Here is a 17,466-nt window from a genome sequence, read left to right on the forward strand (position 1 = left end):
AGGGTCCGTTTGAGACCACCATCCTGGGGTTTCGGGGAGGATTTCATCGCCAGGTGTATTTCGACCCCGGGAGGATTTCATCGGCAGGGTGGTTATAGGCCACCGGGCAGATTGAGAGGCTTTAGACCTCGGGGGAATCGATGGTAGAGGCGGGGTCCTCCGGCTTGGTCGAGCTCCCCGCTCTTCCGTATCGACCGGCAACATTACTTTTACCGCACCCGGCACCAATGCTCGAGCCATAGTTCCCGCTGAAAGGCTTTTCTTTGGGAGTGTAAACAGTGGGGCATTTATCTCGTTATTGCCCTACCAAGCGGGTAATCGCAGCCAGAGCACCACCTACCACCACTCGTGCTAGAGCCTATCACGGCTATGCCGGGACACAGGAATGTTGAAGGTACCTTTAGTTCATCTCGGTTTACATTCGAGTTTTTGTTTGATTCGGTGCTTCACATTCCTTTATATCTCGTCAAGATATGTTGAGAAAGGAAGTTTTAAAACTACCCTTTTACCTAAGCCCTTGTGTGTTGAGACACCGTTAGGAGGTTCTGTTACCTTGTATGACGAGTGCAAAGGTTTCAAGTTATGTTTCTTAGAACGTGTCTTTATGGTAGACTTGATCGTTTTGGGGTTTGAGGGTTTCCATTTCATACTTGGTATGGATTGGTTGACGCGTTATCATGTTACCTTGGATTGTGCAAGGAGGGAGGTTATAGTGAATACACCTGGCATGCCGAGGTTGATTCACACCTGTGTTAGTAAGGAGGACTCAGTGATGTCTAGCTTCCTGTGCTCTATAGAGATACCCACGAGGGATATCAGCGATGTGGAAGTAGTGAGAGACTTCGAGGATGTTTTTCAGGAGATTCCAGGGTTGCCACCCAAGAGGGCCGTATAGACTTGTTACCAGGGACTGCACCAGTTTCAAAGTCGGCTTACAGGTTGGCACCTAAGCTATTGGACGAAATGAAAGTGCAAGTCGAGGAATTACTCAAGAAGGGGTAAGAGTTTAATGTTTAATGATTTTGTTTTTGGCTTAACCATATTTTTTGAGTATATGGGTTTGAATCTTTTAAGGTGTGTATGACCCGTGTTCATACGACCCGAACAACTCACCATGGGGTGCTTTGCTTTTTGTTTCAAAGAAGGATGGTACTTTGAGGATGTGTATTGACTTTAGGGATTTGAACCAGGTGACTATAAAAAATAAGTATCCGCTTCCTAGGATTGATGACTTGTTGGATCAGTTGAAAGGGGCTAAGATATTTTCAAAGTTTGATTTAAGGACTGCTTATTATCAGATGGGAGTTGAAGAGAAGAGTATTCCTTTGACTGCATTTAGGACTCGGTATGGGTTGTATGAGTTTTCTGTGATGCCTTTTGGGTTGACGAATGCACCTGCATTCTTTATGGACCTGATGAATCGTATATTCAGGCCCTTTTTGGATAAATTTGTGATTTTTTCATTGATGACATTTTAGTGTATTCACAAAACACGAGGAAGGGACATAAGATGCATTTGAAGATAGTAATGCGACGCGTTCGAGAGAACATAAGTTGTATGCTAAGTTTAGCAAGTGCCATTTTGGGAAGAAGAAATTCGTTTCTTGGGACATGTGGTATCTAGTGAAGGGATTGTTGTAGACCACGAGAAGGTTGCTTTGATGAAAAGAATGGAAACAACCAACCAACATTCTGAGAGATTAGAAGTTTCTTAGGGTTAATTGGATATTATCGAGATTTATTGAGAAGTTCTCGCTTTATTGCTTATTCAGCTCAGCTCACCAAGTTAACTAGGAAAGATGTGAAGTTTATGTGGACTAATGATTGTGAGAAAGCTTTCCTAGAATTGAAACAGAGGTTGACTACAGCTCCAATTCTAGTAATCCCGACTAGAGGCGGAAAGCTAGTGGTTTTTACAGATGCTAGTGGAACTGGTTTGGGTTGTGTGCTAATGCAAGACCAGAAGGTGGTGTCGTATGCTTCACGACAGTTGAAGATACACGAGAGACGTTATCCTACTCATGACCTGGAGTTAGCGGCAGTGGTTTTTGCTTTGAAGGTGTGGAGACATTATTTATATGGTGAGAAGTTCGAGCTTTACACAGATCACAAGAGTTTGAAGTATCTTTATTCACAGAAAGAGTTGAATATGAGACAGCAGAGATGGATGGAGTTCATAAGTAGTTATGACTTCGAGATTCAGTATCACCCAGGCAAGGGCAATGTACACTACAACAGAACATATTTTTAGCAGCGCCATACCCCATCGCTAAAGGTGCCTTTGAGCGTGGCAAAAGATCTGTCGCAACGCACTAGATGGCGTTGCAAAGGCGTGGCTAAAAAGTGCGTCTCAAATACTCAAATGCAACGCCAAAAGTGGCGTGGCAAATGTTCCTAGTTTGTTGCGACACCTATGGGGCGCTGCTAATACACTAATTCCGTTGCTACTTCATTTATGAAAATTAAATTAATTACAAATTTATTTCAGACTATTTGCAGCGCTTGGCGTCGCAAAAGAGAGCTTGTAACAACTAAGATGGTGTTGCAAAAGTGATACCTTTAGCTGCACAACTAGGCGTCACAAAAGGCAACCTTTTGCTACACTATTTTCGTTCGCGAAAGTTTGAATTTTTAGTTTTTTTTTTGGTGGCAAAGACATCCATAAATTTAGCGACACACCAAGCAAAAGGTGTCTACATTACGGTAGAATCAAATCTTTTAGCTACACCAAAATTGTTACGAATGATATAAATTCCAAAAAAACACATGTTTTATTTGGGACGCATTTAGCATTACAAATAGTGCAATTCATACATATACCTGTACATTTTCATTTACATAATCCCGCCAAAAACAAATTTTATAGAACACAAGAACCCTATAACAATTCACCACAAATCATAACAAAATGAATTTCATTACTAAATCATTCAATACAAAAGATCTTAAAGAATTCACATAACTATTTTTTGTAAAAAAATATCATCTCACATAATCTTAACAACATTCAACTAAATTTAAATGAATTATTCAAAACTAAAATTTCACAAATAATGTCTATAACATGCTAATTTGAGCAAAGATCCACTTTCGAGCTTCTTCTTGATTCTACTACTTACGGCAACCAATCGAATTAATCTGCACAACAAATTTTAAAAAAAAAAAAAAAATCAATTTAGTAAATTTATTAGAAACATTAATAAACCTAATATACACAAGTTGGCAATGCATGTGAAACTATGCACCTCCTATATGCGTAAATTGGTGCCCATGGCCAAAAGCTTAGAAAGAACTTATCAAAGTTATAACTCGATCACATTCATGAAAGTACAGATCAAATAAGAAGACAAAAATAGCCAAAAGCTAATGGATTTTGAACTAAATTGTACATGTAAATGCCAAACTTGTTAATAAATAGCAACCTTAAAATAGCAAAAATAGCAAAACTTAAAATAAACAAGAAACAACAAGATATCATAACAAGAAACAATATGATAGACAGTTCATAACTTTACAACCTTAAAACTTGTTAATTATAAATAGCAAAAAGAAACCCAATCTTCAAGTTCAATTATGATAGACAGAAACAATTAATTGAAATAATGAATAAAAATTCAATATTTTTTTTTTGGTTGGTATAAAAATTCAATATTTCAGTTCATCTGACATGAAATCTTTACTGAATCACAACAAAATCGATATAAACTCAAACTTTACACACCCAATTAATCAAAAACTTAAACAAAGTGCTAATACTCTCAAGTACCCAAACAATCTGCACGAAACAATAAACATAAAAAAAACAAAACAAGCCACTCACCACTTCAATTAGCAAGATATCCTATGTGAACTATATCTAGTAAAAAAAGGATTCTGTCCTTTATTAAGAAGTACGGAAAACTAATACAAATGAAAACGAAAATATAAAATAAAACAAGTATTAATGTGTAAAAATATGAAGAACATAGAGACAAGACATAACTAAATGACATGAAATCCCAATAAAGTTGTCAACGGGTATTCCAAAGGAGCGTTATCTTTGGTTCAACCACACATCTGATGATACTGAGATGGTGCTTCGATAGATTAGCCATGTCAAAATCATAGTCATGGAAGAATTGGATTTGTGTTGGATTTGAAGAGGTGCAAAATTGAATAGAAGTTTTAATAGATTTCGGACCAACCAAAAAGAATGGAGGAATGTGCCTCGAGAACCGGACATGGGTGATGGACACAGGATCATTTGCAAGAAGTTGCACATGGATATTTAAAATAGGTAAATAAGAGACATGTGAGCCATTCAATATACCTCAGTAGCAAGATACTTTCGGGGCAAAGATATCCATATGTCCCCATTACCCTAGTATAGACATGGCTCTTATCACCGGTTGGTCCATCCTTGCTTTACCCAAAATCGAAAGCTTTGCATTGTAGTTCTGTGAATGAAAATTATAAAAAGTTTAGAAGTCAATAGGAGATTGTGTGTGTCTCATGTGTTTGTGTGTGTCGCGAGAGAGGGAGAAATGTATGATCAGACAAATAAATTATGCATTAAAGCCACATACGAATCCAAAAGTATATTAGAAGTTTTAAAATCCTAATATATAACTTTTGTTTCAAAGATCGCGAAGAAATGCAAGCCCCTTCAAGAGTTTTTAAGTGCAACCTTCATACGAAGGTTCGGGATAATGGTTGGAAATAAGAACCCCCTGCATTCACAAGAAATTGGATATTAATGCCATATAAACAATGCCCATCTGACTGTGTTTGTTTTGGACCGTTTTGTCCAGAGTGCATTGGTCAGAGTTGCACTCCTTTTTATATGAAAGAACGCAAAAGCAAGTAAAGGGAATGGTGGTTTGGTTCAAGTCTTTGAAGAAAGTGGAATGGAGAAAAAGATACTTTGGCAACCTGCGCAGCAAAGAATAGCCGTGATCTTGTTCCAAGAGTAGCGTTGGTGGCGTTCTTGTTAAAAGGAAAAAGTGTACTCTTAGGGAAGAGACTTTCTTCCATTGGTCACTCCACCTTTGCTCTTCCTGGTGGTCACCTGGAATTCGGAGAAACTTTTGAGGACTGTGCAGCAAGAGAGGTGAAGGAAGAAACTGGGTTAGACATTCAGAAAATTGAGTTCTTAACAGTTACTAACAACGTCTTTCCGGAAGAACCAAAGCCATATCATTATGTCACCATTTTTATTCGTCGTCTTTGAAGGATCCTCTACAAACTCCTCAAAATCTGGAGCCTAACAAGTCTCTTTTGGTTGGGATTGGTATCAATGGAATGACCTCCCCGAAACAAGTGATTCTTTTCGACCCTTGGAAGTAATGGTGCAAAGTGCTTTCAATCCTTTTTCGAGAAAGCCGCGGAATGATGCTTCTTGAAAACACTAATATGTCCTATCTTTAGTATTCATTCTACTTAATCGGACTACATTGTGACACTAGTGCTTAAGAAAATCTTTGTTTGTTTCTTTGAAAAATATTAAGTATTGACTATGTGGTGTTCCTCGATTTGAGCTTTGGCCATGAATCGGGTTATTATGGGAATGGGCATTCTCTATGTAAATGAAACCTTGCCCAGACTAAAAAAAAAAAAAACAATGCCCATCTCCAAAGAAATAACACATATGCAAAGGAGCGAGCATATCTTTGATACATTTATGAAGCATATAAAAACCGGAATATCAAAATGTGACAACGCTGTAACCTACTCCGCAAGAGATGATTCTCCAAGCTCCCTCTAGGCATGAACTCATAGACTAGCAGTGGTGTTCATCCTCTAAGCAATATCCCACCAACGACAAGATTAGGATGGTAGAACTATCCCAAATAATTAACTTCCGCTGTTGGGGATGACAAATATTGAGTAAACTTCCAAAACACAAACACCCTCAAAAGCTACTATGAGAAAATTTTGTTAAAAATTATAGTAGGATGCCGGTTTGGTCCATCATCAATCATTGCATCCGAATTCTAAACTCACATGCATTGCTAAACATGAATACGTCATAGAAGCCGAGTAAGCGGTTCTTACCAACCATTCTTTGTGTCCCTAGAACCCTTCTTGGTTAAGCCTTTTAACAAAGAATAACAATACGGTCCCAGGGCTTGGTAGCGCGTTAGCAAATTTTCATCAATCCGACCCTTAAAACACACACTCTTAAAATCTGAAATAAAATAAGTAAAGATTAAAATTTGAACTTTTAAAGACGAAAATGAAGATGAAATTAAGTGAAATGAATATGAAAAAATGAGAAAAGTGAGTAGAATCTAGTGGAAGGTAGATCCGATGGTGTATGTGAATGTTAGTTAATCTAAATTAGATATTGTGTATGAAAGCTTAAATTTCGAGTCGTTGAAGGAATGAAGCGAGATGTGGAGAGAAAAGAGGGCGTGTAATGGAGATGGAGGAAAAGAAGTTTTGGTTAAGATAGAAGAGGGAGAATGGAATCTAGGGTTTTTTGTTCTTTCTAATTTTATTTTCTAATTTTTGAGGACCGGAAGCGGAACATGAAAACTCTAGCGGGCTGAAAAATATTTTTCAGCCAAAAACTATATGTCCGGCCCAAACCAAAGCCAATTAGCAACACCGGAAGGTCGGAACAAGGGACTACAAAATATAGGGATTTAATTTATAGTAGCACCACGTGGTTGCCAACAACAAATATTTTCAATTTAATTATCTTTTTAAATTTAAGTGCACACTTTTGCAAACAAGGTGTCGCTCTAGGTATTTTCCAAATTGAAAATTCTATTAAGATGGATGATCTTTAAACGCCAAATGGTGTTGTAAAAGATGGTTTTTGCAACAAATTTTAGGCATTAAAAAGAGTCTTGCCATGCAACCCACTTTTGTTGTAGTGGTAGTGGCGGATGCACTTAGTCGATTGCCTGGTGTTTTGACCACTCTTATGGTGCAAGAGTGGAAGAGTTTAGAGACTATAGCAGCTTATGATGTCCGGACTACACCAGATACAGATGAGGGGTATATATGCAGTTTGGAGGTTAGGCCGGTGATTTTCAATAGAGTGATTGCCATGCAACACAGAGACCGATTTCTTTTGAGTCGGTTGGATGATCTGGTCATTGATATTTTAGATGATTGTCCGTCTGATTGGGCAAAATTCTCGATGGAGGATTAAGATTTCATGAGAGATTATGTGTACCGATGATGATCAGAGTTAAAGAAAAGAAGGAAATATTATATGAAGCTCATCGTTCTCGGTTTACAATTCATCCTGGAGGAACGAAGATGTACCAAGACTTGAAGAGGACCTTTTGGTGGGAAGGAATGAAAAGAGATGTCGGAGAATATATTTCTCAGTGTTTAACTTGTTAGCAAGTTAAAGCAGAGCATTAGAGGCCTTCTGGATTATTGCAGCCATTAGAGATACCGATGTGGAAATGGGAGCACATTTCTATGGATTTCATTGATGGCTTGCCTAAGTCTCGGAGAGGTAATGAATCTATTTGGGTTATTGTTGATCGTCTAACGAAATCTGCTCATTTCATTCCTATTGACGTGCGTAGAAATACGAGATAAGTTGGTTTCCTTGTACATTCAAAGTGGTCGTTACATGGGATTCCAAATTGTTTCGTTCGAGATCCTTTGTTCACTTCGAAGTTTGGAAGAGTTTTCGTGCTATGGGCACTAGTTTGGCGATGAGTAAAAATCATCCTTAGACGGATGGAAAGAGGGTGAATCGATATTAGAAGATATGTTACGCTCTTGTGTAATGGATTTTGGTGGAGGATGGGAGGAGCATTTACCTTTGGTGGAGTTTGCATATAATAATTTTCGGTCGAGCATTGGTATGGCACCCTTTGAGGCTTTGTATGGGCGTCCCATGTCAATCACCGCTTGTTGGGCAGATGTGGGAAAAATTGCTTGGGCCTGAGATAGTGAGAGAAACATCCGAACATATTAAAGTCATTAGAGAAAGGATTAAAGGCAAAGACCGGAGCGGTAGGCGAGAAAAGGTATGCAGATTTGAAGAGGAAACGGGTAGAGTTTTCGTCAGAAGCGATTTTGTGTTTTTGAAGGTTTCTCCTATGAGAGGAGTTATGAGGTTTGGCATGAAAGGAAAGTTGAGTCTGAATTGGACCATATGAGATAGTAGCCTCCGTTGGTAGTTTGGCGTACCCGTCTTGCTTTAAACCTAACTTAGCGATGATTCATGATGTCTTCCACGGTCTATGCTACACAAAATGTGTGAAAGATCCCACTTAGGTTGTTCACCCGGAGAGCTAGAGTTGAATGATGATGTTACTTTTACAAAAAGGCCTATCACGATAGTAGATAGGGATGTGAAACACTTTAGGAGGAGGATTGTAAACTTGGTAAAAGTGCAGTGGAGTGAAAGGGAAAATGGCGTGACACAGGAACTTGAAGATAAGATAAAGGCGCATGCACCCGAGCTTTTCTCTCGACACTCTACCTTGAATCTCTGACGAGATCCTTTTAAGGTGTGTATATTATAACACCCCGACTTTTATTTGCTTTTCCTATAATAATATTAATATTAATAATAATAATAATAATGTAAATAAATAATAGAGATAAATACCCAGTAGTTTTTGGATAAAAGCCCGTAAGTAAGTAGATAGGTTTAAAACCCTTGTTTTCGGGGAGGTTTTAAAAACCAGAAAAAATAGGGGTTTCTCACATAGAGTTTTTAGGGAAAAACAAAACGAGAGTTTTAGAAAAAATAACACAAATGAGGGGTTTAAAAAAGGGGAGAGTTTTACTGAAAAAAAGTTGAACAAGAAAGATCGTCCGTTTAAATACGATGCCAATTGGGTTTTGGGTTTAGCTCTCCGAAAACAATTTGGTTTTAAACGGTGAGTAGTCATATTTTTTTCTATTTCACCTCACCTCGAAGTTTTACAAATTTTATGGTAATGCGAAGAAAAACTTAGTTTTCCACTTAGTATTTTTGTTCTGTATATTCTTCCGTTGTTGTTTTCTATCGAATTGATAAACATGTTAATCATATTGATTTGCGAGACTATGAAATGGTATTGGTAAAGTTTTGTGTGCTGTTAATGGCGGCGTATGCCCAACAGCAGAAATCGTCTAGGATTTCGTTTGAACTCTTTTATTGTGGTATTGAAATTGTATGGTAGTTGTTTTGGGTTGTATGCGAATTGATTGTCGCGAGGGATTGAGTGTAGATTCGTGGGGAGGGCTGTGAGTGCTGTGGAAAGCTCCAAGCAGCCATTAATGGCGACAAAATCAGCACCAAATCGCATGCGTTTTTTATTGTTTGATTAGTGTTTTTGTTTGGTTTTTGTTGAGAATTTGTTGTGGGGTTGAGGTGGATGTGTTGGTGGTGGATTGGGTGTTGGAGAGTGGACAATTGGAGCTTTACAGAGTGCTTTAATGGCGTCGTTCGAATTTTTCCAGTATATTAGAATCATGATTTGATGGTATAGGTGTGTAGGGGTTTTTGCGAGGATGAAAACCGCTGGGTTCTTTCTGTCATGGATGGCCGGTGGTGGCCGTTGTGGTGGTCGGTGGTGGCTGGAGAATGAAGGAGTGAAGGAGATGAACAGTAGCAAAAACGATTTTGGGCTTGGGCCAAAATCGTGGGCTAATATCTTTTTATTTTTTTGATTTTAAAAATTTGACTTAAGTTAGACTATGGGCCCTAGTGCTTTGGGCTTTTGGGTTTTTGGAGTTTAGGTTAGGTTGACCAATATAGACTGTTGACCAGAGTGGACTCTGACTTTGACTGTTAACCAGAGTGGATTTTGACTTTGACTTTGACCAGGGTTGACTTTGACCAGTTAACCCGAAAATTTGACTTTTTCCTAAAATTATGATTAGGTCTATTAGGATAAGTCTAGGACTACTAGCATGTTTGACTTAGGCTAGGACCTTTATAAATATACTTGTGTAATGCGTGTATTTCTTGCTTTGTGATTTTTCAAACGATACACAACATTTTGACACTTATACATTCATGAAATTAATAACACGTAAAACCAAAAAATAATTGAATCAAGATATTCCTAATGCTCGAAATAATCTATGCAATAAAATACAATAATCAGTAAACAAAACTTACCGCGACCCTTTTTAACTCTCCACACTCAAGTTTTGGAATTGAAGTTTTACGACCGATGATGTCATATGTAGGTGGGCATTTATTGAATGTGGTCATAAATGGCCCGTTAGTGTTATATAAGGGGTATTCATTGAATGTGCCATGAATAACCCGTATTCATTGAATGTGCCATGAATGACCGATTGTAGTGGATCACCCTAAAGAGGAACTAAGGTATTCGGAATGTTAGTTGTATTTCTTGAGTGTCATGGAAATGTAGGATTGGGTATTCCTTGAATGTGGCGAGAATGACCCGGGGCATTCATTGAATGTGCCATGAATGGCCCGTTTAGTGATATGATAGGTATTCCTTGAATGTGGTGAAATGACCTAAGGTATTCATTGAATGTGCCATGAATGACCGAAGTTTTGTGCCCGAGATGGCTATGATATTGTGGTATTCGATTGGGAGAGAGGCACACGAATGTGTGATTTGGCAAATGTGTGGAGTGCAAATCATGGAGTAGGTACTAAAGGGTGGGTGTATAAGAAAAGTAATTGAGTAATTGACAAGAGAAATTGATTTGTTTATCACGAAGTATGCTTGGGTTTACCTTTGAATACATATAGAATATCTACATATGTTATATATACAAGTTCTAACTTTCTTTTACGGGAGGGTAGGACTTAATAATATTTTGTCTTGAGGGGCCAGGTCCTACCCTTATACAAATGTTTTGACATCGGTAAGTGTAATTCAATTATTTAGATATTAAAAGGAGTTATTAGAATGAGTTAATAAAATGGAAGTTAATAAAATGGAAGTTTTGTGGAAGAAACTATCTTGGGTTGAGATGACTCGAACTACCGCCTTCCAACCCGAGAATGATTAGGTTATGATAGATTTAAAAGTGTTAGTTGGCTAAAGTAAAGTTTGAAATGTTTATATGTATTTAGTCTCATCTCATACCAAAGAAATTCAATTTGTTGACCCATGTTTGCTTTGTTTTGGCAACGTGGGTGTGTTCTTAGGAACATAGGTGGAAGAAGCGATGGAATCGGAAAGTGATTGGGATTCGTGCAGAGCAAATCCGGTTAGCTTTTCGTTTAGGTCTGATTCTTTATTGGGAGAATGTAATAACGTAGTTTACCTTTTGCATGGCATGAGAACATGGTAGTGAGGAATTTTATTTATGAGAGTTGGTTGATTATTTTATTTGGACGGATGATATCTTAATAAAGCAATGGCAGATAATTATTGGGATTATTTTAATTTAAAGTTGTTTATTTTATGACATGGCTATTAGGGTTTTGTATATGTAATATCCTCCGTCATAGCCTGGGTTTTTAAACAAGTGAACCTAGTGATGTTTGAGATATTTATATTTCAAATATTCACTTTGTTATTGTTTAGAAATTCGAGCTGTGACAGTCGTTAACTAAAAAAATACCAATTCTCAATGGAAACCAAGGCTACTACTTCATTCAACACATGGAATCCTAAACTTTGTCGATACGTGGCTCGTCGACTACTTCAAGTGGGTGTTGCTGATGTGTCTACTGTCCCAGGAGACTTCAACTTAACCCTACTCGAGCTACTTATCTCTGAGCCAGTGAGCCAGGACTCAACCTTATTCGTTGCTGTAACGAGCTTTTAGCAGGATTTGCCGCAGATGGGTACGCTAGGTCCCGTGGCATTGGAGCTTGTGTTTTTACTTTCACAGTTGGGGGTATTAGCTCCCTCAATGCCGCAGTGAGATTTTCCTATTCTTTACATTGTTGGTGGTCCAAATTCTAATATTTATGGCTCCACTAGAAATCTACACCACTCTCGCTGGTTACCTGATTTCACCCAAGAGCTTCAGTGTTTTGAGACTGTAACTGTTATCAGGTACTATGTACCGCAGTATCTCTTCCAAATCTACGTTGCAGCGTTTGTTTGTTAGATTAACGAAAAGTTTGTTCTGTGTCATTGGATTACAGGGGAAGTCGTCAACAATCTGAAAACAAGCATGAGTTGATCGATACGTAGAGCGATATATACTAGTTTAGAAGAAAGCAAGCATGTCTATATTTGCATTAGCTGCAATTTGCCTGCCATCCCACATTTGTGTTAACTCGGGACCCCGTTCCATTCTCATTATCATACAAGTAACTGTTTGTTTTTAGGCAACAAACTATATAAATTACAAGTCAGTTGAGGCAAATACAACAGAGAAACACCTACAGAAATAATAAAGGATTCCAAAAACAAACAAATGAAAGGATTTCATGCATCTAGTAATTAGGCGTAAAATGAGAGTTAATTCCATACGTGCATCTCCTACATGATAAAGATATTGTTCAAAATAATTGTACTTCGTAGCCTAGGTCTTATGTGGTGCATCTTAACTCACTTTGTCAATTTTTGTTGCATTCGCTATGCCATATATATTATAAAGACTGAGCAATCAAATATAGTAGAGATTGATTTCTGGTTTCCTTCATTTGTTCTCCATAGTTTAAGCAACCAACATGGTCTAGAGGCAGCCGTGGATGCCACAGCACTGACAGCAGAGTTCTTAAATAAATCCATGAGGCCGGTCAAAGTTGGTGGGCCGAACCTGCAAGGGGATAAGGTTTGTAAAGCATTTCTTGAATTAGCAGATGCAATGGCAGTGATGAGTGATGCCAACGGCAAAATGACTTGTGCCTGAGCACCATCAGAGGTTTATAGGGATATATTGGGGTGGTCTAAGCGACTAAGCATGACGTTCTGTGCTGGGAATGTTGAATCAGTGGATGCTTATGCTTATCTGTTTGCTGGACCAGTTTTTAATGATGTGAGCTCGGCAGGGTAGACATAACTTCTCAAGAAGTTGTGCAGCAACATAGTGATTACTGCACATGGCCCTGCATTTGGCTGCCTTTTGATAACTGACTTTCTGCAGGCTCTTGCAAAGAGGCTCAAAGGAAATGAAACAAGTTTATGATCGAAAATCACTGTCGGATTTATATACAGAAGGACCCCTTCCTCAATGTCAACCCGTCAAGCCGGCCCTTGAGACGTATTGTCTTATTCAAGCACATAGAGGCGACAATTTTAGGTGATACTGTCGTCGTTATGCTGACACTGGGGAATGCTGGTCTAGCTGCCGTAACTGAAGTTGCCAAAAGGGTGTGGGTATGAAAACAAAATTTAAACTTTATGTGTATTTTTTTTTCTACCATACGTGCATTTGTTTTTGCCAACTCTTATATGTTATCACTTGAGTTAATATCTTGGCAAGAGTCCGACAAAAATGATGTAAAATTTGTTCAAGAGATGAGTCTCAAATGCAACATGGGTCAATTGGATGATCTGTAGGTCTGTTGGAGGCTTGAACCAACTACACACAGGTGGTACAAATTAAACTGGTGATTGCCAGCATTTTGGAGATTGAAGTTTCCAGGTAAAAATAATGGATTCAGCCGTACTAAACAGCAGTTCCAAATTCGCTCCAAGGATGATAAGAGCAAAGATACACTTAACGTAGGTGTGAGGTTTTCTTTTTCTAACAGGCGTCCCCCTCCAAACACACTAATTCAAGGGGTACGCACAAAACATGTCCTGGAGCATCTCTATGAAATTTAATGTGGTAAAACACCATGAAAGAAATGAAAGAAAGAGAACAAAATCGTACAAATTTAAGAGAAATTTATACATTTGTGTACGCCCCTGGATATATAAACAGCATCAGGTTGCCAATGTGTCCATTCTCATGAAGTACATACAAATGATACAATCACTTAAGTACTTAGCAAACAAGCAACAAACCTCCACAATAAATAAAAAAACATTCAAGAATAAGAAATAGCAGTATGTATAGATATATCATAAACACCCAAAAAAAGAAGCAAATGTATGGATCAGAGATACCGAGAAGTTATTGATACCAACTGCTTGCACATATCCAAACTACTGTGGCTTGGCCAACCTTGCTTGTTTCATATCTCCAAAACTACAATGAGGACATGCCAAGGGCCAAGGCAGACAATAAGAAATCGTTTAAGAGTCTCTATCTTAAGGTGCAGTATACAGAAATACAGACAGTTCGGATATTGCCGTGGTTTTCCCTTGGATGAATATTCAGATAACATACCAAAATGCAAATTTTGTTATCTTCTAGAAGGGTCCATTCACAATTATTAAACCATCAACGTGCTAGATACCAATTTACCAGACACAACTCTACCGTAAAACAGTAATAAAGTACAGTGCAGCATTGTTTTCATTGCAGTGTAATTACTAGTGGCTTAGTGCGCAGTAGAATTGAGCGTGTCATTGCTGCAAACTCTGCAACTCTGATCTTCCCTGTATGCCAGCTAACCCCACTCTCTCTCTCTCTCTCTCTGATAGTTTGAACTTTGAAGTTTGAAGTAGTACCCTACCTCATTTCAATCTCTTTGATCTATCTCTTTTTCTTCCTTTCTCTCAATTCCACAACAAAGCTGAAGAAACCATCTTTCAGTGATCATATCTTCAAAAGTCCAAAACCAATGAAAACTCATAATGCAAAGATCAAAAACCCACCTCGTCCACTTTTCTCTTGTGGCATTTTCAGTTATTGTACCCAAACTGTTCTTAGCCCAACTAATTCTCAAACCCCAACTCTCCCACAACCTCCATCTGACCCACTACCACCATCTCTTCCACCTCCACCACCACCACCACCCCAACTGACCCGACCCAAATCCGAATCCGCTTCCGGGTCCGAATCATCCTCTTCTTCAACTTCACAAAGTTTCACACAATGGCGTTTCCCAATACCCGAATCTCCATCTTTACACTGCCTACCACAACAACCCGAATCCACATCCAATATACCCAAACCACCCATTCCTTCCATGACACTCACTGAACTGTTCCACGTGGCAGAGATACAACTCAGTGCTGAGTCATACAACTCACGACTCTCTTCAGTTCATCTTCTAGAACGTTCTCTAGTGCCAAACCTACCCGCAAATGGACCCGAAAACCCGACTTGTCCATTGGCCGTTATGAAAGGACTAGTTGGTCTAGTAAAAGATATAGCAGGGGCAAAACCGGCAACAAAAGTATTACTAGCGTTATGTTTATTTGAACCAAACCGACACGTGGCGGTGGAAGCGGGAGCAGTGAATGAAGTAGTGGAAGCTTTAGCAGAGTTAGAAGGAGCAGCGGCAGAGAGAGCTTTAGCTGGACTTGAATTACTTTGCACTGTTCCTGAAGGAGCAGCGGAAGTTCGGGACCATGCATTGGGTGTACCAATGATGGTACAAATGATGGGAAAAATGAATGGAAGAGGGAAAGAGAGTGCAATTAGCGTACTTTCTGTTATTTTTAGTGGTGGTCCCGGGAGTAGAGAAGGGGTTGAACCACCTGATGAGGTGGCAAGAGCAGTGGCTTTAGCTATGCAAGGTGAGTGTAGTGTTAGAGGGAGAAGAAAAGGGGCCCAGCTATTAAAGTGTCTTGAAATTGGAAGGTTGGATTTGAGTGAAGTTGGTCATCATGGTTGTGCTTGATTTTGGAATGAGTAGGACAAGATTTTGGAGTTTGGGAAGATGGTTTGTTTTTCAATAATTGGTTCTGTAAGTCAGGTTCACGTGTGGTGCAGTCAGAATGTGATTATTATTATGTCATTGTCAGTTAGATTTTTTTTTTGTTATTTTCAGATGTGATTATTATTATGTTTAGAATCTACATTCTAAAGGTTAAGCAAAAATAAATGTGCTAGACTGTTGATTCATATGCTCAAAATGTTCTGATCGCGTCGTTATAGGATTTCCTATTTGTTTTTTTCCTTATGTGTTTAGAACTTTAGATGATATATTGATCACTATGACAATATTATAATAAGTCAATAAAGTCATAAGGTTAAACATGTTATGGCTGGATGTCTCGATGAACATGAATACAGTTTGAATATCGAACCTCCAAAAATTGGACATGGTCTCTGCGCCAAACCTCCAGTGGGCTACACTAATATACCGTGTGACAGTGGGAGGAACTCGTGAATCGTCACCAAAAAGTTGAAATTAATATTTGGAGCAGGAAGGAAGAGAAGAGAAGAGAAGGGAGGAAGAAGAATGGAGACGGAAAGAATTTTAAAGAACTGGAGAAGAAAGAGGAAGAGATGCTGAGAGTCAGAGAAGAGTTTTTTTTTTTGTGTGCAAACCGATGGGACTTTTTGGGCGACAGACAAGTTGTTTTTTCGTTCACTTGCTATCACTCGTTCGATTATAAGGCCTGTTGGGCTTGATATCAAATTATCGGGCAGAAATCGGGCCTTTAGGATAGATTTGGCATGGAATTACGGCTGTGCAACAAGTGGCACACTCAGGAAATTTCTCCATGCCCTAGGGTAAAATGTTAGGAGGAACCCATTTGAGGTAGTGATGGAGTGACCTACCGACTATGTTTCTTTCTTTGTCTCTTTTCGATTCAATTTTGGGTTATGCTCACTCCAAAAATTATTTTAATTTCTTTTAGAGCACGAAAACTGTTGTTTTACTTTGTAAAAATACCGGAGAAAACAAGCCTTTAGTCCACTATTTCTAGGGTCGACAAGAAATGACAGCATTAAATGCATAAATAGAGTCACCTAGGCAAAACCAAACCTCCTCATAATGTTAGGTGGGACTGAATAGTAATTTTTATCTTTTTAAGTACTAGGTGGGCCTAAATAAATACTACTAATTTAGTTTTTGTCCTATGGGGAGGGTCTACATATAGCTTCGCCACTGTGTACAATTGAGAATTATGGTTCCAAGACAAAAAAAAACATAGAAAGACGATTTTGCCTTTTTAAGTGTTTTAATTTAAACCAAATTCTAGAATACGCAAGTTGTACTTGCGATATCACATTTGGGTCTTCCATCAGAGAAGGGGTGAGAGTGTATTGCATGGCAGAGTCTTTAATCAAGAGTGGATTGTACCAGCGCACCCATAAGAGGGTGTGTTCTAGATGGAACTGCTATTTAAACCAAATTCTAGACTTGATCTTTTGGGTCCGCTAATTAAGATAAATGCGGACATTCTTAATAACTACTCTACCACATCCACATTCAAAAACAACTATGTAAATTTAAATTAATATATGGGAAAATACAAATTTTCATAGGTAAAACAATTATGTAAATATAATTTAAACAAAAACACGCATACAAAGTGGTGTTTGCATATATGTTGTACACATGTATAATAGTATGTGTATGTATGTTGTACACATACCTATGCATAATAGTATACACATGCATAGTGGTGTTCATGTATAATGATGTTTGTATGTGTGTTATACATTATATGCGTATGTGTGGTATACACATACAATGCATTTGTGTTGTACACATTAAATATCGACAACAATATTAAAATCGAATAAATCACACGAAAAGGATTTAAAGAGGAAATTTAATTG

General features: G+C 38.3%; 1 protein-coding gene and 1 pseudogene across 1 annotated transcript; both read left to right on the forward strand.

Moving 5' to 3' along the window:
• The first annotated feature begins 11,508 nt into the window (after positions 1–11,508).
• On the forward strand, positions 11,509–13,364 carry LOC147507426 (pyruvate decarboxylase 1 pseudogene; annotated as a pseudogene).
• Positions 13,365–13,759: 395 nt separating this feature from the next.
• On the forward strand, positions 13,760–15,795 carry LOC147507427 (ARM repeat superfamily protein). Its single transcript, XM_086600131.1, has one exon. It carries the CDS (start codon positions 14,567–14,569, stop codon positions 15,569–15,571), a length of 1,005 nt encoding a protein of 334 aa, XP_086456257.1. The 5' UTR covers positions 13,760–14,566; the 3' UTR covers positions 15,572–15,795.
• Positions 15,796–17,466: the final 1,671 nt, after the last annotated feature.

Source organism: Coptis chinensis, chromosome 3, assembly GCF_015680905.1.
Source record: "Coptis chinensis isolate HL-2020 chromosome 3, ASM1568090v1, whole genome shotgun sequence".
NCBI classification, from domain to species: Eukaryota; Viridiplantae; Streptophyta; class Magnoliopsida; order Ranunculales; family Ranunculaceae; genus Coptis; species Coptis chinensis.